Raw genomic sequence first — 26,982 nt, forward strand, 5'->3', positions numbered from 1 at the left:
CAGACTTTATCCTAAGTACAATAGTCTGCTTCACAAGAAAAAAAAAAGCAAGGTAGTTGATCCATGGCATGGTACAGGACACAAAGAAGGATTTTTATATTTTTAATTAATATTCAAATAAATATAAATAAATTATGTTAATAATTAATCAATGAAATATCTAAACTGCTAAAGAAAAAAAAAACTAATCAATTAGCTTCAGATGAAAGACCAATATGGTTCTGAGTGGGGGACACTCTCTATGATGATTCTATGCCCTAATAGGATATATATATATATATATATATATATATACACACTCACCGGCCACTTTATTAGGTACACCTGTCCAACTGCTCGTTAACACTTAATTTCTAATCAGCCAATCACATGGCGGCCACTCAGTGCATTTAGGCATGTAGACATGGTCAAGACAATCTCCTGCAGTTCAAACCGAGCATCAGTATGGGGAAGAAAGGTGATTTGATTGCCTTTGAACGTGGCATGGTTGTTGGTGCCAGAAGGGCTGGTCTGAGTATTTCAGAAACTGCTGATCTACTGGGATTTTCACGCACAACCATCTCTAGGGTTTACAGAGAATGGTCCGAAAAAGAAAAAACATCCAGTGAGCGGCAGTTCTGTGGGCGGAAATGCGTTGTTGATGCCAGAGGTCAGAGGAGAACGGCCAGACTGGTTCGAGCTGATAGAAAGGCAACAGTGACTCAAATAGCCACCCGTTACAACCAAGGTAGCCAGAAGAGCATCTCTGAACGCACAGTACGTCGAACTTTGAGGCAGATGGGCTACAGCAGCAGAAGACCACACCGGGTGCCACTCCTTTCAGCTAAGAACAGGAAACTGAGGCTACAATTTGCACAAGCTCATCGAAATTGGACAATTGAAGATTGGAAAAACGTTGCCTGGTCTGATGAGTCTCGATTTCTGCTGCGACATTCGGATGGTAGGGTCAGAATTTGGCGTCAACAACATGAAAGCATGGATCCATCCTGCCTTGTATCAACGGTTCAGGCTGGTGGTGGTGGTGTCATGGTGTGGGGAATATTTTCTTGGCACTCTTTGGGCCCCTTGGTACCAATTGAGCATGGTTGCAACGCCAAAGCCTACCTGAGTATTGTTGCTGACCATGTCCATCCCTTTATGATCACAATGTACCCAACATCTGATGGCTACTTTCAGCAGGATAATGCGCCATGTCATAAAGCTGGAATCATCTCAGACTGGTTTCTTGAACATGACAATGAGTTCACTGTACTCCTATGGCCTCCACAGTCACCAGATCTCAATCCAATAGAGCATCTTTGGGATGTGGTGGAATGGGAGATTCGCATCATGGATGTGCAGCCGACAAATCTGCGGCAACTGTGTGATGCCATCATGTCAATATGGACCAAAATCTCTGAGGAATGCTTCCAGCACCTTGTTGAATCTATGCCACGAAGAATTGAGGCAGTTCTGAAGGCAAAAGGGGGTCCAACCCATTACTAGCATGGTGTACCTAATAAAGTGGCCGGTGAGTGTATGTATATCATTACTGTTCTATCATGGAGTGTACAATAACATTATATAGTATATTTCTTAACCTTCACTAGTTTATCTTTCCACAACACTATAATCATTGGCTCTGTATGCAGCAAATCCTCTTCAGGGTAGATCCACTCTGCATTTTTTGGGATGTAGGTTTTTTGAGTCAGAAGTAAATGCAGCAGGAAGGAAAAATGTATTTCTTTCTTCTATATTTCTGATTGCTTTGGATAAAAAAAAAAAAAAAAAAAAAAAAAAGAAACATAATGGGACACTGCCACTAAAACAGTGCACTGAAAATACCCTATGTATAAAAGATCAAACTCAAAGGTAATGGTGACAAAAAGTAATGGCATATCCTAGCATTATGCCACCACTTTAATAAATAGGAATCCTTCTTTAAAGGGAGTCTACCATTAGAAAAACATATTTTTAACTAATGGCAAGTTGGAATAGCTTTTAAAAAGGCTACTCTACTCCTACCTTTCATTCTTTGCTTCTCCCCACAGTTTCTGCAAAATTCTGTTTGTTCCGTAATGTAAATTAGGATCACGGAGCGCCAATGGTGTTCCCCCAGTGCTCTGAGCACCTTCCCCAACTGTGCGTGCCCGAGCAGCCATTTTTGGGTGGTCTGCTACATGAGCACTCATGTAGCAGACCACTGGAAAATGGCTGCTCCTGTAGCAGACCACCGGAAAATGGCCACTCGGGCATGCGCAGTCAACTCTGCCTGGAGCCAAAGTGGTAGAGCCGATTGTGTATGCACAATATTTTACATAAGTACAGAACTGTGTGATGTCTGTGAAAGAAGAAGGGAAGTGATCAGAAGCTTAAAAGGGCGGTGGAGAGTTAAGAAGCAGGAGGTGCTCGGAGCACTGGGGGAACATCTCTGTGCTCCGTGATCCTAATTTGCATGAGAGAAGAAATGGAGTTTTGTAGATACGGTGGGGAGAAGCAAAGAGTGGAAGGTAGGACTCCTATTCCATCATGGCATTAGTTAATATGTTTTTCTAATGATTGACTCCCTTTAATGTGTGCTGTAATCATAAGAAAGTAGCATTGAAGCTAAACTTACTTTTTTTAAAAAAAATATATTAACATTTCCTCCTTTATTTTCACCTGGATTCCATTCAAACAATGATCTTCCAGTTTCTGTTTACCATTGTCTGAAGATATTTCAGAGGACATAAGGTTCCTTGGGGAAAATGTTACAGGTTAGAGCTGAGACAGAAAGCAGCTCACCCAGTAATTGTGAGGTTATAGCTTTATATTTGTCATTATTCACGTGTCCTCCTGGAATATGTTTAGCTAAAGTTCAATCACAGAGTAAAGATAATGAAAAATACAAAAGGGTGCAGTCAAAGAGCTATTCTCGGAGCGGCCCATGGTTAGAAGCTGCGGGCCAGGAGTGCCAAGTCTGATTCTCACAAATGTTAAAACAATCTTAAAGGCTATGCACACATTTGCAACACTTTGTATTACTGAATTGTATGTATTTTGGGCTAAAAATAATTTTGGTAATTTACTTTAATATTACAAGCCTGAAAGAGAGAATTGAGAAAGGAAAATTAGTTAGTAAACAAAGTTAGGGAACATCCACACTACCGTTATTAATGTCCGTAACTGTCATCCATCATAGGATGAGAGCAACGGACTTGAATGGCAAGACAGTGACTGATGCAGACAGAGCTTGCTCTGTTAGATGTCCGTCTGCATTCACACTAATATAAAAAAACATGATAGAAGCTTTCTTCTGCCAAGCTTGTTACTTTACTAATGGAATAAAAAGTTGTGCACACAGGACAACAATATGTTGGTCTTTCCTCCGGTGGATTCTGTTATAAGTGCGTTTTATATACTTTTCTATGACTGGTTTACAATCTAGAATGAGTGATAGTTTCCACTAAAAGGAATGTCACCACTTCATTGTGTGTGCTAAATATTATCATTATTATTATTATTATTATTATTATTATTATTATTGTTAAATAATAATAATAAATCATATTCCCTTATCACAATTGTTAAATGTTCACCTTTCTCCATATTACGTGCCTTAGACAAAGCCTCAAAGACAAGAATAATACTGGCCCAGTTTGTTATTTTGAAGAATATTTATTAAAATGACTTTAGAAATTCAAAAAACAGCTTGAAAGGTTAGAAAAAGAATTCTGTAATAAAAAACAAGAAAAGCTTATAAAACTGTAAAACAACTTTGCATATCAGAAAACATTAGAGCACACAATATATTGGTCGATGCATTCAGATAAAGGCATCAGCTTAAAAAGAACAAACAAATAAGGCAAATAAAGAATAACCTGTAAGTATCATGTTGGAGATATTACATTGTTGCACATTGCTACATTCAGCTCACAGAATTGTGCATAGTAAAGCTACTGCCTAGACTGCAAGACAGCAAACCAAGCGGTCAAGATTATATTTACTAAAGATACTTTTCACATTAGGATTTGTTTTATCACCATTTAATATAGGGAATTATAAAACTTGTTACTATATAATATAATAATGTATCACATTGAATTGTACCCATTGCTTTAACATCTGTAGGGCTCCAATATTACATACACTATTCTAATTCAGTCCCTAGGAGTTGATCTCAGGGATTGCTGCTGCTAGAGAAGGGATTGGTTTACAACAGTGCTCCATATAGAAGCGATGCAAAGGATTCAGCAAACACAAAATTATCAGCTCATCCATTTCCAAAGGGTGTATGGATACCTGGAGAAGGCTTGATGTACAGGGCTGACCCACACAAGTCTATGTAGAGTATATCCTATCCACGTAAGCAATACCTGCTGTTGGTTCATTTCAGGCACAAAATGTTGCATCAAGTTTTAAGGGGTTTTCTGATACATTTTTTTCACCCCTGCAGAGGATTAAAATTACAGAATATGTATACTCATATATGTATACTGCCATTGGCCAGGGATCCAGGGAGAGTCTCCATATTGGTCCCCGGTCTTCGTTGAGTTTCTGCACAAGTGACCGTATCGGTCAACCAGTGGCGATTGGTGACGCTTTACTTAAACAGATAATCACTGCTCAGCTGCCGATTGGCTGATCATTCATGTGCACCAAGTAAGCTAACCAATAGGTGGTATAAACATCACCTAGACAGTCTACAGCCGCACCAGACTTAACATCCAGTATCAGTCCCTAAATTTTGTGCATTTTAAAGACTGTCTAGTCCAAATTTGCACTAATTCTTAGAGGTATTACCAGCTCTGCCCCATCATTTATAGAGTGAGATGAATGTGGCGAAAGGATTGCACTATGAGTAAATAACTGGCAGCATACAGAAAGTTAAAGAAGGACGAATTGCCAGGGGGTGTGTGGCGAGCCGGAAATCAACACAGCATGTGTATACAGTATCAAAGAAGAGTTTGGAAGGAAATTACAGCAGTACGGTACGGTTTGCAGTTTTGGCTGGAGGTATGCTTTAGAGAATTTTTTGTGTAGGTAATAATTATATGTTCTGTTTCCTCCTTAGAAGATATACCAATTATTTATTACAGCCACAGGCTATATCAAGATGAAGACAATATAATTACAGTGAGTGTAATAGTATGTTTCAATAAAAGATACTATCCATTCTGTGCATCATATCATAATGTAGAATATTTATATATTCCCATTTTCGCATATAATACTGATTCCATCAGATACAATTTTATTTTTAGCTAAACTATAATGTTGATGCTAAAAAAACAGCCATGTCAGACAAAGCAGAATATCATATGTACCTAACAATAACGAAACATTCAAGTAACATCAGTTACCCCCTATCCTTGCTGAACTGGATATCTCTGCTGGTTCCCACTGACATGAATGGAGGGGCACCATGCATTTCCAACCAGTTGCTCCATTCAAACTGCAAAACTCCCCAGCTGTTGTGATCGGTGGGGGTCCAATGGAATAGGGGGTAACTTGTTGTAACTGGAATTTCTCATTTAACTGTTAAAATGAAGTTACTTGTCTAAAAGTGTCAATATGCTTATGACAAACATTGACAAAACTGCCAATTTCAGTGGGATTGGAGAACCATCTATTGTTTATGGGGTGTACCAGTGGTGTCCACAGCTTAGTATCATTGCTGGGTACTAGATGGCCGTCCACTTGTATTGCAAGACAAAACAGCTCTGATAACAGAGGAGGAATAATGACAGTGGAGGAATCAGGGGAATAATCGTACACATCAGGGAGAGTGTGTGCCTAGTATGAAGACTTACAAGTCATTCCTGCTAGGGATTCTGTAAAAAAAATATGCAAATCTATTCTCCAGGATGTAATTAGAACAGTGCACTCTGTACGCCGCCCTCTAGAGGGAAGCATCCTTAACATCATGCATGACTCAGTTAAAAATTCTAATTAATCATGATGCGGAGTATAGTGGAGGAATCAGCAGAGAGGCCCCAGTTTATTGGTATATACAGTTCAAGAGGTCAGAGGACATGGCAGGTCCTCTCTATCAGATATTGCCTAGTTTGGAAGGGAGTGTAAATCTACCCTTATGAAGCACTGGAATCCTATGCCCTTCAAGGAGGAAAGTATGGTTACTGTGGCAAAACCTTCTAAGCTGAGATCCTGACAATCTGAGGTTTATGTTAAGTGCTGTGCTCTATATCCGTGTGCTGCCCAGTACAAGTAATGGCACATACTGTATAACTGACCACAGAACATAAATCCTTTCCAAATGAAGGCAACATATAAAGGTAGACACTTGAAAGATTTCTCGATTTGTTCCCTTTTTACCCATATAAGACACAATTCATATTGTCAGACAGTTCTGGGCATATATATAGTACTTCATTCTTCTTCCATTTTCCATACCGGTCTATGTGAATGAATATTTTATCATATAATGTTAGAAGACTAATAGTAACTAAACTGTTTGCATATCTGAGCAATGCGACCTGATCGAGCAGTGACATCATTTGCTGCCAGCTCAATGCCACTTGCTGCCAACAATGTTCTTATAAAAAAGTTCCGTCGATCTGTTTTCTTCAGCTCCTCCCACCTCGCCCCCCATACTTAGACACATATCACAAGTTAGTTGGCAGGAGAAAAAGAGAAACTATTGTTCTTTTAACTTTAAAGAATCTGATGGCAGTAAAGCAGGAGACAATTCTGTATATCACAAGACATTCTCTCTGCACATTCTACCAGAAACCACTAATACAATAGCCCATTGTCTTTATTTATTCGATTGAAACACATTTGATAGATGTGTGTTAGAAAAACCATAAATGAAGGCATAAGAAGAGCGATAACCCTTTGTTATTTGGTCACTATGCCTTTGCCATCCACATTAAATGGCAGACTAAAGTCATGATGTAACAGAGATGTGTGACCTCGGCCCTACAGGGAACTATAGATCTAGGGCTGCATGCCCTGTACAATATGTCCTCCATTTCTATCCTCACATCATCTACTTGAATATTAGTCATCTTTGGCTGCACTACGGTGTATGCCATTTATAAGTGCATAGTACTGTAAATATGTTGGGATTGGAGAGAACCAACACCCAATTGTTCTTTCTCATAACATAGCAATGAGTGGGGCGGCCCACCTCTTATTTCTCCCTTCCTCGCTCAGCTAGATTCACAGGACTCTCAATATTTGGGAGGGAAAAGCTGGAAGGGACCACAGAGAGAAAACACTGTTGTTTGTCCCTACAGGCAGCATGAATCTTCTGACAAACTTCGTTTTGTGACTGATCCATTACAACCAGCCATGATACATTATGTGGATCTATTATAATCCATTAGAGCCTGTTGTTTTGTTCCTCGGCAACTTTAAAATGTATATATAGGGTTAATAGTGTAGCATCTGTTTACACTGTCAGTTTTTTCCATCAGGTTTCTGTTGGTTAGAATAACTATTCTATTCACTAAAAATAGGATTCTGTAAGGAAACTTCGCAGATTCAGTTTACATCAATGGAGATAAAAAAATAAAAAAAAAGGACAAATCCTACTGGATCATACAGGACCCATCATATTTGTCATACAGAAGCCATGACACGTGATTGATATTTCATTGTACACATTAGGCTTCAATGATGTTTGACTTGTATCAAACAAGATGTTAGATAATTTGAGATCACAATAAACGTATCCGATTCCAGCGTTCTCTTTATAGACATGATGTGACTGGCTACGATAGGTAACACATACATGGAAATGTATATACAGTAGCTTGCGAGAACACAGGAGTACTTGTTTTCAATGAAGAGTTTCAGTTGCTGTATGGAGATTTACTTCCAGATTGTGCTCCATGAAAAAAAGGATGAAAATATATTTGCCTCTAGAAGGAAGAAAAGGAGTATTCTTCTTTCTGGAGGACATCTAATTGTCATAGCCGGACAGATGCAAAGAAATAACACTCTATTACTTTCTACAGCGCCCATCTTCCCAACAACCAGCGGTTTATAATCTTCACCAGCAAGATGCTTCTGCTCATGATGCTCCTACAGGAGCAGAGGTAGCAGGTACTCAAGGCAGGTAGCCATCTCTAGGAGGCCAGTAGCCGAGTCAGGCAGATGCTGCAGATGGCTGCCCAAGAAGGCAACAATGAGATGAGCCAGGTAGTCAAGCTGACACAGTGGGTGTTAGTAGGCAAGTGACAGGCAGCCCACAGGCAGATGCCTCAGATGGCAGCAGGCAGATCTAGCCTTCGGGTAGAGTACAAACATTATTGACCTCTAGACCCGATGCACTCAATATAAAAGTCTGTTTCCTTACAGACTGACACACAACCCCCCCCCCCCCTTCTTTTTTTTTTTTTTTTTTTTTTTTTTTTTTTTAAAGGGACTTGCTCATTCACAAATGTAGTCATGGTGCACCTTCAGCTTACCTCACCTGAGCTGTGGGAGTTGCCGGAAAAAACTCACTGCCATCTCACAGGATGCTGTTCACATTAGCTGTGCTTTAGGGCAGTGGGAGAAGCTCGGTCAGACATGTGCGCACAAGCCATAGCAATCGATATAAGTGCTCAGACTATGCACTAAGCATAAAGGGAAAGCTAAAAGCTCCCACACAATTTCCATGCCTGCCACTGTAAGGGTGCATGCACACTACGTAACGCCGGGCGTGTATGAGAGCCGTACACGCCGGCGTTACAGCAGGGCTGCCGAACACTTCCCATTCACTTCAATGGGAGCGCTCGTAACAGCGGCGTTTACGAGCGCTCCCATTGAAGTGAATGGGAAGTGTTCGGCAGCCCTGCTGTAACGCCGGTGTGTACGGCTCTCATACACGCCCGGCGTTACGTAGTGTGCATGCACCCTAACACAGACAGGCACATACAGGCCATAGCAATAGACATAACTGCTCAGACTATGCCCTATGAATAAAGGGAAAGCTGAAAGCTCCCACACAATTTCCATGCCTGACTGTAACACAGACAGGCCACGCTACACTGCGGCACAGATAAGTTGACATAGTGCCCGTAGCAAAAAATATCAGTGCTTTTAGTTTCCACTAAACACAGAGGAAAGCTGGAGAGGACTCAGCTTACCTTACTGGGCAGTGAATGAGCTGTAACACAGCTGAACAATCAGACAGGTAAGACAAAACCTAAATCTTTCTCTCAGAAAGAAAAGGAAAAGGTGGGGGGGGGGTTCTTGTGCCCTCTTATAGGGCAAGCCATGTATTTATTGGCTAATTAAAACATTTCGCCTGTCCTACCAGCACACAGGGGCAGAAAATACCCCCATATTGTGCCGCTGGTACGGACGACAGGGAAACAGTTTATGCAGCAGGGTTTTTTTTATAGAAGGACTTCATTGTTTATAGACAGTATTGATGGATTTTCTTACACTTGTTAACATATCCCCATTAATTCAGTTTACAGAGTAATCTTGATAAAACAAATTTATTTTCTATTGTAAAAAATGAAGGAACATAAAATGTATTTATGTATGATAAAAGAATTCATTCAGAGCTCTTCTAAGGTTTATTTTGGGTCATTTATAAAAAACTGCTGTAGATATTTCAGAGTATGAGAGGTACAACAAATAGTGCATATAATAAAGCTGTCTTCCCTTCTTTTACTGTTATGGTATTTGCTGGTATATATCCAACCTCAGTGACCCCTTGTACACATAGTAGTCATATGAGGTTTCTAGATCCCATATAATAATATAAAAGAAAAAAAATAATTGGTGAGTCCCTGAGAAGGACACAAAAAGTTACCTGGGTTTGTGTCTAGACCTTGTTCAATACAGGTACCTGTCTGGATCCCATCAGGAGGTGAATGGCAGCTGCCAGTGTGTCCCCCCTAATAGCAACTGCACCTTAGCGACATGCCGCCACTATTGAGGGTAGGAAGCCCCGTTTAAGGCTGAAGCCCCAAGTAGCAAAAGGCAACCAAAAAACACTGTGGAAAAAACTGCAACTCAAACACATCGTGTTTTTCCCTCATCGTTTTTCATTACGCTTTCACAGAGGTTTGTTCTGCGGACTTTCTGACCTTATTATGCCTATACAGGAAACGCCAGCATTCCCATAGGTAGAATTGACATGCTACGATTTTCTAAAATGTGGGCATTTTTAAATACGCAGCTTTTCTGCTACAGATTTTTTTCAGCAGCGTGTGGATGGGATTAGCTAGAATCCCATTCACTTTGCAGGTACTGTACAACGTACAGTTTTTTGCTGCAGCGTTTCTGTGTTTTCGCAACGTGGGGCTCCAACCTAATTTAAATTTTGGATCTTTTATTGATCCTGTGTGTTACTGTTGTACTTTATTTTAATCATTGTGATTTTCTGTACGTCTGGTAACACTTTAGATACTAGTGACAATAAAACGGTTGATAAATTATTCACACTATATAAAGATCAGTTCACATTCAAGTTGTAACTTTCATTTATAACTAAACCTATAAGACTCTGTCTGGTCCACTGCATGACTGATGCTTACTGCACGTAAGGAACCCCCCTTAGGTGGCGTTCACACTACCGCCGCTGTCCGGAAACCCCAGGGAAACTGGACAGGGGAAGGCTTGCAGGACTTTGTATCCATGCAAAAAACAAAAAGTTATCCAGGTGGAGGGGCCGCATACAGACACCAGTGGTTACCTTTGAAAACCCATTTAAATGAACGTGTTTTAAAGCTGACCAGCGACAAGCCGTCCCATGTCCAGTTTCCCTGGGGTTTAGGATGGAAACCTCAGGGTGGACAGTGGCGGTAGTATGATCGCCCCCTTACTTATCAAGATTTCTGTTGCCTGGAAAAGAAACAGAGTTGCGTGATGGAAATTGCAGCGGGAGATCTTTGCGTGGAGCCTTTGGACTATGTAAACTTTGCCTTTGATTTGTATTTGTACTTTCTATGTATTGTTTACATTCTTGTATCATTTAATACATACTTATTTAATATTAACATATAATAATTAGATTTTTTTATCATTACGCTAAATATTTCTATATTGGCATTCTATCTATATTTTAAGGTATGCATAGTAATAATTTAATATATGTAAACAATACAAGTGGTTGGGAATTTCAGAACATTAAGTATAAATCATGGGGAAAGATGTAGACGGAGGTACATCATATACTATAGAGAAATCTGAAAATAACATGGCGAGAATGATCATGAATATAAGTTGTGCATAGCTGTGGTATAAAAGTGCACTTTTCATATAGAAGTTAAAAGAATTACTACTTGACTTAAGTATGTGCCCCTAGCCAGAGCATTGCAGCTTCTTCTAGTAACTAATGGGAGTGTCAACACCCAAGCCCCACCATTCTACAGAGATCCCATTCTATCAACATTACACCCTAATAACCCACTTGGTTGAGGTATTAAGTAATATCATTGCTCCTTAGTAAACGGAGAAGGTACATTTTAGGACTATCCACTACAAAATGGCTGGCTCTGTGTATTTGCAACATGTTTACCTAAATGTTAAAAAAAATCCCTTTTTCATCCAGAACAATATATTTCATATATCTACTAAACTCTGCATTTAAAATCACATTTACATGTAGAAATGTTCCCCTGGCTGACTGAGATGAAGGACACATTAAACTCTGTCAAATGAAAAGTCATGTCTCCCAAGTCCTAGATCTCCGTCCTGTACATTATCTGTACCCTCTGTCTGCACCCGGCCTTGTTCATCTCTGCTTGGCTGTGCAGTAGGGTGCAGGGTGGAAGCAGATGGGTTGTCTTCATATGATGATGTCAGTTCATCATGGTTAACAATGCAGTCCATATCATCATCTTTCAGCTCCTCCTGCTTGAAAAGAATTTCATGAACTTTAGAATAAGATTACATTGTAACTACAGTTATTTAGCTACCTGACAGCTCTAATAGCTCTATTATACCCCAATGTTATTATTGAAGTATAATTTCATTTTTTAATAGTGCGTTCCAACTCACAACCCCCTCTGATTCCCCTTCAGCCTCCAGGGCACCCCATGCAGAGCACACCATGTCTCAACTTTGGACAACATCAGAATGTAATGGAGCATTATATCATATGGGAGCCATAACAGGGGGTATTATACCATGTGGGGGCCAGGAAAGGGGGTATTATACTATATGGGAGATAGGATGGGGGGTATTATACCATTTGGAGGCCAGGAAAGAGGATATTATACTGTGCAAAAACTATAAAAGGGGGTGTTATACCGTAGGGTGGCCAGTTAAGGTGGCTTTATATTATGTGTGGGCCATACGTCTTCCAAGAAAAAATATGTTAGGCTAAGGCCCCACATTGTGGAAACACAGTGGAAAAAATTCTACATTTTACACTATCAGCAAAGTGAATGGCATTCTGGTTAATTTTATCCACACACTGTAGAAAACACAGCTGTGGAAAAGTTGTCCTTTCAAAAGCACAGCGTGTTAATTTAGATGAGAAATTGAAAGTGTTTTTCTATAGATTTAATAGGGGAAGAAAAAAAAATCAATGAAAAATTTGGGCTTTACAGCTGAGTGTCATTGCTAGGCTATGGGGAACGTCCGCCCCCCACATCCAACAGAAAAAGGTTATGGAAGAGTACGGAATTCAGCGCAATGTCAGCTTTCTAGTGGTAGATAATATAGCCGGTATAAAATACTGTATATAGACTTACTGCGTAGGCCCGTGGACTGGTCAGCACTCTAGCGATGGGACTGCACCACTGTGGCAATGTACTTGTGAGAGGAGGACCGCTGTGTGTTAACAATGGCTTGAGGTATCTGATTATTAATTAAGGACTGGAAACAATAATTATAACAGATGAGTCAGAAAACTCTGACGGTTCAAGCAAAACAAAGATTTTCCATCCATCCCAACCCCAGGCAACTTCATATTCTAGCATCATTAGAAGCCACTTGCTAGGAGTTCTGACCTTCAAGAATACAATAGATTGCAGCCTTTATGTAGTAGCCATTGTCCTGATGCTGCGTGCTGATACTGTGGCTCTGATACAGAACTCATACCAAAAGCTTAGTTTCCTTGTGTCTATAAATGTTGAGCATAAAAGACAAGGCGACAAGTCACATATTGGTGAACAACAAATGGAATTTATGGTATCATCTATAATATAATTGGTACATAACCTAATACATGACATGGTACAGTACTGCAACAACAATTCTTACTGTATTACTGTACCAGATCACAAAGGCAAACAACAAAGATGGATGGCATATAAAAAGAAGCACACCATAAATATACACAGTATAAATTAGTTTATTGAACTCCTATAGGAGACACACAACACATAAATATATTAAAAACATTTATAAGTTCATACATAACACATGAGCGGACCCTATGCTGTTGGAGTGGTTATAAATAAACCAACAAACTGAAACACGTCTGGGAATATAGCGAAAAAGTAACTAATACATATATACAAAATAAACATATATTCAAACATAAGCAAATATACTTATTATAACACTATACCAAACAGTGAGACTACAGCCCAAGCATGTGACAACCAGCAGTAACAGGGAGGTAAACCCAACACGTATCACTGCCTCCATGTGCAGCTTTACCAGGGCCATGAACCAGATCATAAGACGTCAGCAGAAGATTCATCGGATGAGCATAAGGTATGTTATAGAAGAAATTCTAAAGGAATTCTGCTAACTCTGTTGCAGTTCTAAGTTTTGTGGCCACCTGGTCATAAAATCACTGTTTTGTTCATTTTCACATGTATATCCAGACTTGCAATAGCCAATGCAATAGCCAATGCAATGATGTGTGTGACGTAATGAATGTATGTGTACATAGAGAGAAGAGAAAAGACTAACTATAAAGCATCAGCAGAATGTGAAGCAAATAAATCTGTCCATTGTACTGTACATGCCATGCGTAATTGGTGAATAAATGATTGGACCAAATATAGCATTTCCACGAGTTTCATGCTACGGCAATGGCTAGATGAGAAAAAACTATGTATGTACCATGTGATTCTTTACATAAAAGGGATTACACACCATTAGTCCAACCCTAACTATACCAAAGGCACGTACACAGAACTGGATGCAATTATGTCAATGCAACATTGTATTTGCTCCAAGCCCACCCTGTTTGCCTTTTAGTATACCCCTCTGATGCTTTTAAGGAAATGTCCACTGTAAAATTTGATGCCCTGTTAATAAGAAAGGATTAATTGTAGATTATTGGCGTCCAACTTTTGAAGGGTTGAGTTTTACGTTTCTAATGGGAAGCATTACACATTTTAAGCCACACCCCCTTTGAGTCCCCCCAGCGCACAGTGCCCCCGTCACCCAGGTGTTTAGGGGCAATTACTTTTACACATATGGCCAGTTTGGTTTTGGCAGCTTTTTTCCCTTTTAATGCATAAAATAATCAATTCATTATATATTCATTCGGGTTATCTTTGTCTAATATTAAAATTTGTTTCATAGTTTGAAAAATGTAAGTGTGACAAAAAAGCAAAAACAAAAGAAATCTGTAAAGGGGGCAAATACTTTTTCACAGCACTGTAGGGAAAACTGGTTGCATGGAAGTTAGTTGACCGGAATCCATTACTGACCCACATATTTTCTGATTAGTAAATTACCATCTAATTAAAGAGTCCACATTAATAATTAAACATCAGCTACAGAACAACCAATGATGTCTATATTAAGATTCCGCAACATCCCTGTAAAGTCATTCTTGTGTATAAATTATTGATACAATTAAATATTGTTCACCTAACTCCCTACTAAGGGATGAAATAAAACCACACAGACTTCTGGTCCCTGTTATATTTAGAATCGAGCATAAAAACTTCAACATGTCCTCTTTTTGCATTTCTTGCTTCCAATTTGAGGCTTGAGGGTTCAAAAAAGTAATGTCCTTTGTTTAAAGAATTTTACAGTCTCCAGTTCTTTGTATCCTTTAATAGGCGCCGCTCCACTGATTCCAGTGCGGTTGCAATTTTTTCTCTAGCTCTCACAGTTCCCAAGCAGTAAGTGCTGTTAGTTTTGGTGTCTGATATGCTAATTAGGTTCTATAATGTCGCGTAGGGGTCCTAGGACAGAGCAAAAATTGGGCAGTTCTCTAACACTATTTGCCTTTGATTGGACAGTATCAATGAGCTCAATATCATGCCACCTTGCCTGCTCTAGCCTGAGACCACCCACTTGACAGTAAGTCACTGTGGGATTAATTACTCAAATATTAAAGACGTATCACTGAAGGGAGTAATTGGTATAATAATAAACGAACTAGAAACTAGACTTCACGGATTACCAGTGGGAACAAAGTAGCTATATTTGTACAACTTTGTACCCTATCACTCTGGGAATCCGGAAATCTAGGACGAAAAATTGTCTATGAAACTATTTGATAGATGTCAGACAAACCAGGTTGTCTTTGTCCATAAATAGCCTCAACATATTTCACCATTTGGGCTCATCAAGAGGCGGATGTCACAATGTGATGTATTAACAACATTCAGGCTTGAATAAGATCCCCCAATAGGAGAGTGGTGTTTAGGGTGATGATGCAATCTGTTATAGCCTGTAATGTGCCAACAAAGAAATATATAGCTCATGTGTGTTGTTATGTGAGCTGTGACATTAGAAATGTAGTGCAGCAGTGTCTCGAGCTAGGGTGAGCCAGATGGTAATAAGTAATGCCCCAAAATATTAGGTGAGGATAAAACCTAATAACGGTGACAGACCACAATGCACATACTGTCAAAATGTAAACTCATATGGAATATCCTATAGTCATCTAGTAATGGCAATACATAAAAGAAGCTTCTGAACTTGAACAAACTAAAAATACTATGAAGGCCATTAGAATCAAAAAGCATAAACAAACAATTAAATATGATACAAATCATTTGCAAATATATTCAGTCATTGCTCGGGCACATACAGGCTGGAAAGCTAAACAACTAGTGTTTTATTATGTAAACCCATTAACTGCTTTCCATATAGAGGTTAACACGTTCCCCACCACTTATGAAAATGTATATAATGGTTGTGTGCTGTTTCCTGCACAGACACTTACCTTTTCATCACGGTGTTCCTGTGGGTATGTCAGTGTAGCTGTAAGATCAGTGCCAGGAGCGGGGCCAATTTTATCAGTTTACCCCTTGCCAGTAGTGTTACGGAGCTACTTGTAGCAGTTCCTTGGTCTTAGTGAATTAACTATTGCTGTGGCTGGGTCACCATGCAGTCAGGTCTGAAACTTTAAGATGTCCCCAGAGCTACCTCATTGTGTATGTCTGTTCAGCTGTATGTTTGCAAAACCTGACAATGTTGGTGGGACTAGCCATACATCTGTGCATGAGGTCCTCTTGACAATCCCCTTACAGCAGATGTTGGGGGATATAAAGATCAGACAGTTGAATTTTAGTTGCTTATCCTTTTGTTCTTGGGGAGACAATCCTTTACCTTAGGTAAATATGTTCCATTTAGGTCATTAATGTACAGTTTAGAAACACAGAGACACTATGGGATTTCTTTTTTCGTTTGTACTGTCAAAATGAATCACTCAGGGTAAGTTCACACGGGGTTTTTTGGTCTGGAACCTGAGGCGGAGGCATGATACGAGTCTACCAGAGCACAGAATGGGGTAACATTTACTGTGAAACTCAGTGTTGTTTCAGTCATAATGTTACATGCTCAGAAATAGTAACAAACATAGTAACATAAGGCACCAAAAAGATAGAAATCTATGCAGTTCAGCCTAATAACCTGCAATGTTGATCAAGAGAAGACCCATGACGCGATGCCCATGATAACTCCTGCTAGCAGAATAAATCTGCTACTGCCTACCACTGCAATAAACAGGCAGGTTTCGGGCATATTTAAGGCAGAAAATTCCTAAAATATCACAGAAATGTATTTTTTAGTAGTAATTCCTGCCTCTGATCATAGCTTGCTGTCTAGTGCTAGCCTTTGGTTATTCCTGTCCATGTGTCCTGTCAGTATCAGGCCACCTGGCTCTTGCCTTGAACCAAGGCCCACTTGGCTCTGTGAGCTGGTGATATGTGCCCACACGGCAGCAGGGCTAGCAAGACTAGAGCATAGGGAGGAAGGATACTTGGCCTGACTCTACACCTAGATGCCATCTCAGCTACCCAGTGTGAATACAATGTAATAAAATAAACTGAGTAGTTTCTTAAATACTCTGCTTAGTATGTTATACTGACACCTGGCCTGGTCGAGATGCTGCATGATGAGTATCTGTATGAAGTATAATGAGTGTACTGTGTCATACCAGGGTGGACTGAAAGACCAGGGAATGCACAGACCCAGGTCTGACAACATGAAGGCAATGCAAGTGAATGGGTGGCCAACTGGCCATGTATGACATGGGCGGTTTCAGTCTATGAGAACAAGAACCACTGTTTCCTGGTGTCTTTCTGCTCTGACCCTTTACGACATTCATCCAAACAGGCGATCTTGCCCTGCTACTCATTTACCTACTAGCTGCTCCAGGGGCAGTGCAGCATTACCGGACATCATTGCTCAGCCACTGATTGGCTGATGAGCTACTGTGTAGGACAAAGGTCAGGAAGGCTGGGGACCCGAATGGAGAGTCCATGCTGGATCCCCGACCTAATGGGCAGGTGAGTATATATACTATTTGTTATTTTAAGCCTGCACATGTGTTTTAAAAAAAAGCCCTTTAAGATCCCCTCCCCCCATTGGCAATGTATTAATCTTAATGGAATTTTTTTCCTTGCACTCCATCTTGTATAAACAGAACTATAGTTCATTTCCACCCATCTATTTCTTTTGAAGACATGTAAATACACTGGAATTACTGGAAATATCTTAACGGTGAGTAAAGCCTGTCTATTGTGCACCATAATGTAGGTGCCTTATTTCTTATTCTGGTTTTGTTTGATATGTTATACACAGGCAAACATTATAGTGGAAATAAAACTTCTTTAAAGGTAGTTTACTCAACCCTATGACACAAAACACACATGCGTCTAAAAATAATGGGAGATTAGTATCAGCACACAATCGAGATGTGGCAAGACCTGAGAGAGGTCTATTGCCTGACCAAACACAGGAGAGCAATCCACACACTTATCATACATTAAGGTTTTGTGGTAACAACAATGGAAATTCCCAGGTTTTACTTTCTTTACTCCTTCCTAATCCAGACATTTAATCAAAAATGTACCTAAATGAAACAAATGAAACATAGTAACACAGAAAAAAATAGTTTATAATATGAAAAGGAGAAATTTATCAGTCTCTCTACTACTGTGTTCTGGTGTAGAAGGATGATATATTGGTGCACGGCTCTTTCTTGCGTCAAACATGACAACCTCCAATCTGCACCTCATTCACCACAGTGTGCAATTGTTGGTGGAGTGGGACGGAACATACTCATTATAACAGATATGACACATGTACCAGGTGTGAGAAGGTGACACGCAGAGTGCTGAAGTTCCGGTATATCTCCACCAGATTTCTAACTTATGTGTGGTCCAGTGCAGGTCTTCAATAGGCCTCAGCCTCAGGTGTGGGTCCTGAGCTTGTTACTGAGCCATAAAAGGTTGCAGATCTTGCACTTCAGGGCAGATCCTGGGAGTGAGAGGAAGTGCCTGGGTCTGTCCTGACACTGTGAGACTGGTAAGACTGGATTGTGCTCTTTTTGGTTTATTTGTGTGGCTGGTAGTAAGCCACCTGTACAGTTAGTACTTATTGTTTAGTTAGCACTCAGACCAGCAGGATTTTGTTTCAGATTATTTTTAACTAAATTTAAGGCTTATCCACCACATTTTGCCATACAAGTATTTAGACCAATGATTTACCAAAAAATCAGAATGGCAGCATTACCAAATCAGTAACATGACCAAGTCTGTGTGAATGCTCAAACTGTGGCTCCATATATGTCCCCAAACAGAACCCTCAATCTCATAGTTGTGGGAGGGGGGGGGACTTAGAGGTCATCAACATGTTTTTATACAGAATGAATTGTATAATGCAATCTGTATAAGCATTGGTTGCTGACCTCTAGGATCTACCCAACTATGAAATTATTGTTGTGTCTCCTCATTGTACCCTATGTAAATCATTGCATATCAGTCAATTGATCAATATTCTGGCAGTATAAGGTATACTGTGATCAGGCAAGAAATAAAGTGCAACATATACATTGAATGGAATATTAATGCCCTTTCTAGGAGGTTGCTATACATTAATACCTAGAAGTATCAACCACTCCAGTATATCCATTACTATATAAATCCACACTATATTAAGAAGGCTTAACAAGCGTCAGCTCCCCTATAATTTGGTCCAGATATTTATCTATGGATAGTATTCAGAAGTAGGTTTCTCAATTTAGAATTTTTTCTCCAGTTCTCTGCAAGCCTGGCAGTGGCTAATAAGGGGAATCAAAGAGCAGGTTTGAAGTATCAGTCAAGTTAATGAACTCACACTGACAGATATATGGAAAGTTTTTCATTACCAAAAGTCAGTGTACTTCTAAAGTCCCACAGGTCATGAGTGAACTTTAGATATTAATTATAAAATGAGAAGAGTTACACATGCCATGCAACATTGGAATGATATCTTTCACATCTTACAAACAAATCTTCCATGGGAGATGGTGGAAATTTAATCTATCAAGTGGCTTTTGAGTAATGCTATTACTATATTACTGGTGGTTTTCAGTTTTAAAGAGGTTGCCTGGGGTTTTCAGAAACATGACTGAGATTAAGAAATGGTATTACATAAAGAAAAAACAAATCCCCTGCCATTAGCAGCATCGCCCCTCCAGTGGGTACTGCCAGTTGTGCAGCGCTAACGCTATGTATATCATTCACGTGTTCCCAGAAGCCAATCATTAGTCTCAGATTATTGGCTGGCACCCTAATGTTGGCTGTAATAGTCTTGTGATGTATGTGACATTACTACATTACCAGTGCTGGAGCAGTGGAGTATTTAACCCCTTCCCACGACAGGCATTTTTTAATTTTCGGTTTTCATTTTTGCCTTCCCGTCTTCCAAACCCCATAACTTTTTTATTTTCCGTACATAGAGCCATATCAGTACTTAATGGTTGCGGGAAAAATTGTTCTTTATACTGGTACCATTTGATAATCTGTATCACGTACTGGGAAGCTGCAAAAAAATATAATGCGGTGGAACTGGAGAAAAAGTGCACTTGTCCGACTTTATTACGGGCTTCCTTTTTTTACCGCATTCACAGTGCAGCCAAAATGACATGTCATCTGTATACTGTTTCAGTACAAATCCAGGGATACCAAATTTATATAGTTTTATTTACATTTTAACCCTTTAAAAAAAAAATTCAAAACTTTGCAAAAAATTTTTTTCTTAGAGTTGCCATCTTCTGACACCCATAACTTTTTTATATTTCCATGCACAGGAATGCATAGGTCATCTTTTTTTTGTGGGTCCTGGTGTACTTTTTAGTTATACCATTTTGGGGAATGTCTATTGCTTTTTTGGTTCGGCACAGGGATGCCTAATGTGCATGTGTTTCACAGCTATTTTTACTTTTATATATACTCTAAGGAAAGGGGGGTGATTCCGAAATAATCCCAAGGCAAGCCTGGAAGCCTTCAGTAGGCTGTCAGAAATGCCCTTCTGACGGTGAAGAGCTACGGTATGGCACCAATAGCTCTTCACCCGGGGCACAGATTGTGAAAGCCAACAGTGCATTGAATTCAGCGCACTGTCAGCTTTCCAGCGGTATATGAAACCGCATGTGCCCCAACTGATGAAAAGTCCTCTTTAAGGGGCTTTGTGTAGGTGAGGATAATATGGGTCAGGTGGCTGGAGAAGTGAAGAGTCAATGATGTCTGTGTTGCAAACTTTACAGAGACAAATCACATGCTGAAAGAAGTGTTCATGACGGACCAGAGGGAAGAGACGGGAAATGTGAGCAATTAGTCACCACAAAATGTTGCGCACTGTATCACTGCAATGTTACCACTAGCACACCCCCACTCCCCCCGGTATTCAGTCCGGCGCGGGGTGGGGGTGGGGCGCCTTTCTGTCATCCGCTTCAGGCATCAGAAAGGCTAGTTTTACTACTGGCTACACCCAATATATTTAGTAAGGTATATCATTCATTCCAACCAATTCTAATTTCTGTAATATAAATGAAAATCTTTATAATGTTACGGTTTGACTTTCATATTGAAGATGCTTTAAATAAAACTAAATGAAAGGTAGAGTGCAGGCTTTACTTTTTGCTTACTTGTCCAAGGTGACCCCAAGCACAGTAGTTAGACAGACTTAAAGTATGTCAGATTTCTCAGAACAACTGATGCTGCATACAAATTGGACATATTAGGATGTCTAGTTCAACTTTACACCATCTATTTGTAGACTTACTTTATACAGAATTTGTGCCATGATTTTGATGCACAAGGCCTAATCTCAAGTCCCACCCGTTTCCGAGTAGGACCTCCCTTTGGTAAGCCACTCCCGATTATCAAGCAAATTTGTGTTTTATTTTTTAGCAAATTGCTATGAGATTCTGTCCATTTTGACTAGTAAATGTTTCAGACGCCTTGAAAACTGATACTTTGCTCTGTACCCTCAAATATACCAATATTTTTTTAATGTTATCTTGTAGACAATGTGACATTACAAGCAGCTGTCCTTACAAAGACATGAGTTGGAAAACTTTGGGATGTCACAACATTGTCCTTCTCCTAAATTTACTGCCCTTATTTTCTGCGCAGTACATTTCCAGTTCATTCTGCATTGTATCATCTCTTGTTAGCCATTTCTTCCTGATACTCCAAGATGCTTTGGATGTGCAGACTAATGTAGTGCTGTATAATTATCTAACAATAGGGGAAGAATAATAATCTGCGCATATAACAACTCTCCTACCTTTCTCAAGTTTGGTTTATAATTTAACATCTGAATAGGATTCATCAAACTGAGACCTAAGCTGTTCTGTGAAAAGCCTAACGTGAGCGAGCAGTACAATGCACACTGCTCTCATTAAGATCTAATTATAGCAGATATTGTACCGAGCTGAAAAGGCCATTCTGCAAGACTTTTCACTGACCTGAGTGATAATCACGTCCTGGCACAAGTGTGTTTCCCAACACAAAACCAGGAGAGGAATAAGTGATGTGAAGAGAGACCGAAAACATCAACTACTGAATTAACAAGTTGTATGGCTGAATGCTGTTCCATATAGACTTATGTCCGCCGCCCAGACAATCATTGTACATTTATTGGACAGCAGCCTCAATATTGTGCTGTATACAGTATCTGCAGCTCGCTGTCTCTCTCTATTCTCTTCTTCACATGATAAAGCTGCTGCCATTACATGCTATCCTATCCTCCCTATCATTATCACTGGCTTGGACTATCTTCTTTCATCTGGTAATGGGTAACTTCACAATTAGTTCTTGCTGGACGGGGTGCAGGATATCATATAGCAAAGACAGGTGGGGGGTACAGCTGGAAAATGAAATGTGTTTCACTTGGATGACAAAATGCATTTGTAGGAATACTGAAAATACAAAAGTATATACTACAGTACGGTGGGCAGAAATTTAAGGCTGACGCATAGATTTCTGCCACAGACATGCAGGATGATGTAGAAATCTAACTGAATGAGTAGTATATTGCTCATTTTCCTCCAGATGGATGCCCCAGCAGATGGTGTGCCCCCCTCATACATGGGTTTATGAAGTTTGGTGTTAGTAGTGCCAGTCTTCATAATTCTCTTCCATAGATTCTAATAGTCGCCCCGTATCCCACCAATATAGACATGTGCAAGTGTCATAGATTTTGCTAACTGTCCAATTCCTAATGCCTCGTTCACATCTGCGTCGGTAATCCGTTCAGGGGAGTCCACATGGGGACCCGCAAACAGACTACCAAGCGCATATGCAAGTGGTGTGCAGTGAAAGCACATGCATCCCCATAGACTATAATGGGGTCTGTGTACTTGCTGCAAAATCTCTGCAGGGAACATGCGGACAGGAAAGTAGTTCATAAACTACTTTTCTGTCCACATGATTCATGGGGAGATTTTGCAGCAAGTACACAGACCCCTATGGCAGACCTGGGCAAAGCCCGGCCCCCGGGCCATATCCGGCCCTCTGACTGATTCAGTCCGGCCCGCACAGCTTGACTAGGGAGGCGTGTCTAGGGGCGTGTCTAGCGGCGTGTCTTAGTGCCGGCAGGAAGATGGAGACATGGTGTGTGTCATAAGGTTCTGAGAGATGTAAGGTGAGATGCAGGGGGGCGAGTGTGTGTGTGTGTGTCTATATGTGTCTGTCTGTGTCTGTATGTGTGTGATATGTGTCTGTCTGTGTGTCTATATGTGTGTCTATATGTGGGCAGAGATGGAAGGGGAATGTTATACTAGGGCAGAGATGGCAGATGGAGGCGGGGACATGAAATGGGGAAAATAAAGGAGGATATGAAACTGAGGGAGAAATGAAGGGGAGGGGGACATGAAACTGGGGGTAGATGAAGAGGGCACTTAAACTGCGAGGACATTAAACTGGGGACAACAGGAGGGGACATTAAACCGTGGAGGAAGCTGTAGGGGGACCTGTCTGCCTCTAGTTGCCCCCAGTTTAATGTCACCCTCCAGCTACCCCTACGGTTTAATGTCTTTATCCAGCTTCCTGAATTTAATGTCCCCCTCCGCTCCAGCTGTCAATTTATTGCCCCCTCCAACTTCCCCCACTGTTTAATGTCCCCCTCCAGCTGCTTCAGTTTCATGTCCCCTCTAGTTTCCCCCAGTTTACACTGGGGCACCAGGAGAGGGACTTAATACTGTGGGGCAGTTGGAAGGGAACATTATAATGTGGGGACATAAAATGTACGGGTGACTGTAGGAGGATTATACTTTTTGGGGGCACATGGAAAGATGATTGGGAATGGGCGGAGTCAACGTAGAAGTGGGTGGAGCTAAATTTGCCATGGCACGGCCCTCTAGCATAGTTTCAATTTCTTATGCGGCCCCATGGGAAAATTAATTGCCCACCCCTGGTCTATGGGGTCTGTGTGCCTTCACTGCACACCGCTTGCAAATGTGTTCAGTTGTCCGTTCGGGGGGGATTACCAAACACAGATATGAAACAAAGGTTACAGATTTCACAGAAATACATTTTTATATTAACAATGAAAAGTGATTGAAGGCAAGAAATCAATCAATCAAAATTCAATCACTAACTCTCTGAACACCAGGGAATGAGGTATCAAGACATGGGAAACCAGGGTGTAGTAATTAAGCAAATGCAAGCTAGGTAATGGGCAGCCAACTACTAGGCATAAGTAACTTTGGCACCATGACACGATTGTCCCACCATGTCAAAGATCATTGGCAAGGAAGTAATCTGATGGCAGAAGAATTATAGTAAAGAAAAGTAGCTAAAGATAAAGCTGTGTTCAGACAATTCCATATTGTACAATGCTGTGTACTTTTGCTTCTACTTAGTAAGTTAAGGATTTATTAAGGAAAGATTCTGAGCAGCGGAGTATATGTAGCTGTGAGGGCCTTTGAACTCCGCTCTAAAGAACATGAAAGATTTAAAAGCAATTAATATCAAAGTCTTGTCAGGATTTCTGGGAAAAGCCTTGACTGTGTGAACTGACACTAATGTCTGGATTCACGGTAATATTAATGTTCTCTGCATTATTATTTTAAAATATAATCCCATACAGGGCCGCACCTCTAATGAGGCGACGGCCTCAGGCGGCACTTTGGGGGGGGGGGCGGCGTAGAGGAGCGCTGGTCTGTGCGATTTGCTCCAGACCATTATTATATGCCGCCCCTCCTGATAGTGGTTGCACTGTTAAATAGATCGGCATTTGCAAGACACCGATCTATTTAAAACTAATGCCGTGTTTCTGTAGACGCAGAGAAGACAGACAACACGTCTGCTTCTCTGTGTGGGAGGCGCCGTGTGATGACGTCATGCGCCTCCTACGCTGAGACGCATCAGCCGTCCTGCGCGCTGTGATCTCGGCTAATGAAGAGGAGACGCGGCTGCATCAAGCACTCCTAGGTACGTGAGTATAACTTTTTTTTTTTTTTTTTTTTTTTTTAAGGCGAGTTGTGGGTATTTAAGGGGTCATTAGGAGGGGGCACTTTATTATCAGGAGTTATTTAGATAATTTATTAGTTCAAGGGAAAAAAGGAAAAAATTTCCCAGCCAGCTTGCATGGTTTTCCCAGTGCAGATTTACTCACATGTGTCACTGTGGAGACAGGACGGTAGATGCTTGGACCATAAATTCTATCAGCTTTGTAATGAATTGAAACTTTTTCAGCAAGGAGGAGTCTAGCACCAGACTTGAGTCCTAAAACGGAACTTTTATTGTCTTGCAGGTTTAAAATCCATATAACAAAGAGCCCATTAACTTGTTGGTCCCGCTGGACGTTTCCTTCTCAATATGAAAGAACCAACAAGTTAATGGGCTCTTTGTTATATGGATTTGGAGTGTGGTGCTGGACTGCTCCTTGATGAAAAAGTTATTTATAAAAGGGCTATTAGGGGCATTATTAATATAAGGGGGTATTATTAATAAGGGGCACTATATAAAGAGGATCTTTCATGGATTTGGGCACATGCGGTTTTATATACGGCTTTCATGATCTGTGCCCCAGGTGAAAAGCTATTGGTGCCGGTACCGTAAGGGCTAGTTCACACGTGAACAAAGGCATGGATTTCACTTCAAAATCCATGTGTCTATGTAGACCACCGGGCTTTTTTTCCCGCTAGCGGCAGCCCGACATGTCCTTTCTTCAGGCGGAAGCCACGCAGGCTCAGCCGCGCGGCTTCCGCCCCCGGCAGCTCCCTCCTATGTCAGCTCATTCATTTGAGCCGACAGCAGAGGGTTAAGCCGCGACAGCGATGGTCGCGGCAGGCGGGTTTTGACAAGAGAGAGACACGGCTCACCGCGTCTCTCTCCGTGTCAAAACCCGCGCGGGCAGTTCACGTGTGAACTGACCCTAACTCTTCACCGTCAGAAGGGCGTTCCTGACAGTCAGTCAGGAACGCCGTTCTTCACAGCAGCGCCTATAGCGCTGTACTGTGAGAGCGGTGAGGAACATCCCCCCAGTACTCATCTATGGACGATTATTATCAGGAGGGGAGGGGGCGTTCCTCCCTGGTCTCACTGTACAGCGCTATAGTTGCTGCTGTGAAGAGCTACGGTACTGGCACCAATAGCTCTTCACCTGGGGCACAGATCGTGAAAGCCGACAGTACGCTGAATTCAGCGCACTGTCGGCTTCAAAGCGGTATATAAAACCGCATGTGCTCCAACTCATGAAAGGTCCTCTTTAAGGGGCTTTGTGTAGGTGAGGACAATATGGGTTGGGTGCCTGGGGAGTCAATGATGTCTGTGTTGCAAACTTTACAGAGACAAATCACATGGTGGAAGAAGTGGTCATGGCGGTCCAGAGGGAAGAGACGGGAAATGTGAGCGATCAGTCAGGGATGTCTCCGGTAAGTCACCACAAAATGTTACGCACTGTATTACTGCAATGTTACCACTACATTGTAACGTATAGTCTGTATCCTGCACTGTGTATATACATTGTAAAGTATAGTCTGTATCCTGTACTGTGTATATACGTTGTAACGTATAGTCTGTATCCTGCACTGTGTATATACATTGTAACTTATAGTCTGTATCCTGCACTGTGTATATACATTGTAACGTATAGTCTGTATCCTGCACTGTGAGTGAGTGATCTCTGCAGTTATGTACCTATTATATGGCCCCCCATATCCATTGTGACACGGCCTCGGCCAGCTCGTGGTGATGTCATGTAATTATGACCTCTCCGTTCCGCTTCCTATATAATTCGGCGCCGGTGGAGGTGCAGGTAGAGGTTCTTTGCTATAGCAGGTAGAAGTGTTTGCTGATACTTGTTCTAGTGTGTTTGCTGTTTGTTTTTTCTCCCATTACCCTTCCCCTTACTATGAGCCAGCGTGAATTACAGAGGCTCCTAATGGATCAGAGCACGTGGATGACCCCG

The 26,982-nt window shown here is 40.9% G+C and overlaps 1 protein-coding gene across 1 annotated transcript in view; it reads right to left on the minus strand.

The window, feature by feature from the left end:
• Nucleotides 1-11,016: 11,016 nt before the first annotated feature.
• Nucleotides 11,017-26,982, minus strand: part of SLC9A9 (solute carrier family 9 member A9) — a 571,893-nt gene continuing 555,927 nt past the window's right edge. Inside the window, exons 15-16 of the mRNA XM_075268848.1 lie at nucleotides 12,627-12,732; nucleotides 11,017-11,784 (exon numbers count right to left, since the gene is read on the minus strand). Coding sequence (XP_075124949.1) covers nucleotides 11,572-11,784; nucleotides 12,627-12,732 — 319 coding nt within the window. The 3' untranslated portion in view covers nucleotides 11,017-11,571. The remainder of the gene's footprint in view (nucleotides 11,785-12,626; nucleotides 12,733-26,982) is intronic.

This window comes from Leptodactylus fuscus, chromosome 3 (assembly GCF_031893055.1).
Source record: "Leptodactylus fuscus isolate aLepFus1 chromosome 3, aLepFus1.hap2, whole genome shotgun sequence".
Classification (NCBI taxonomy): domain Eukaryota; kingdom Metazoa; phylum Chordata; class Amphibia; order Anura; family Leptodactylidae; genus Leptodactylus; species Leptodactylus fuscus.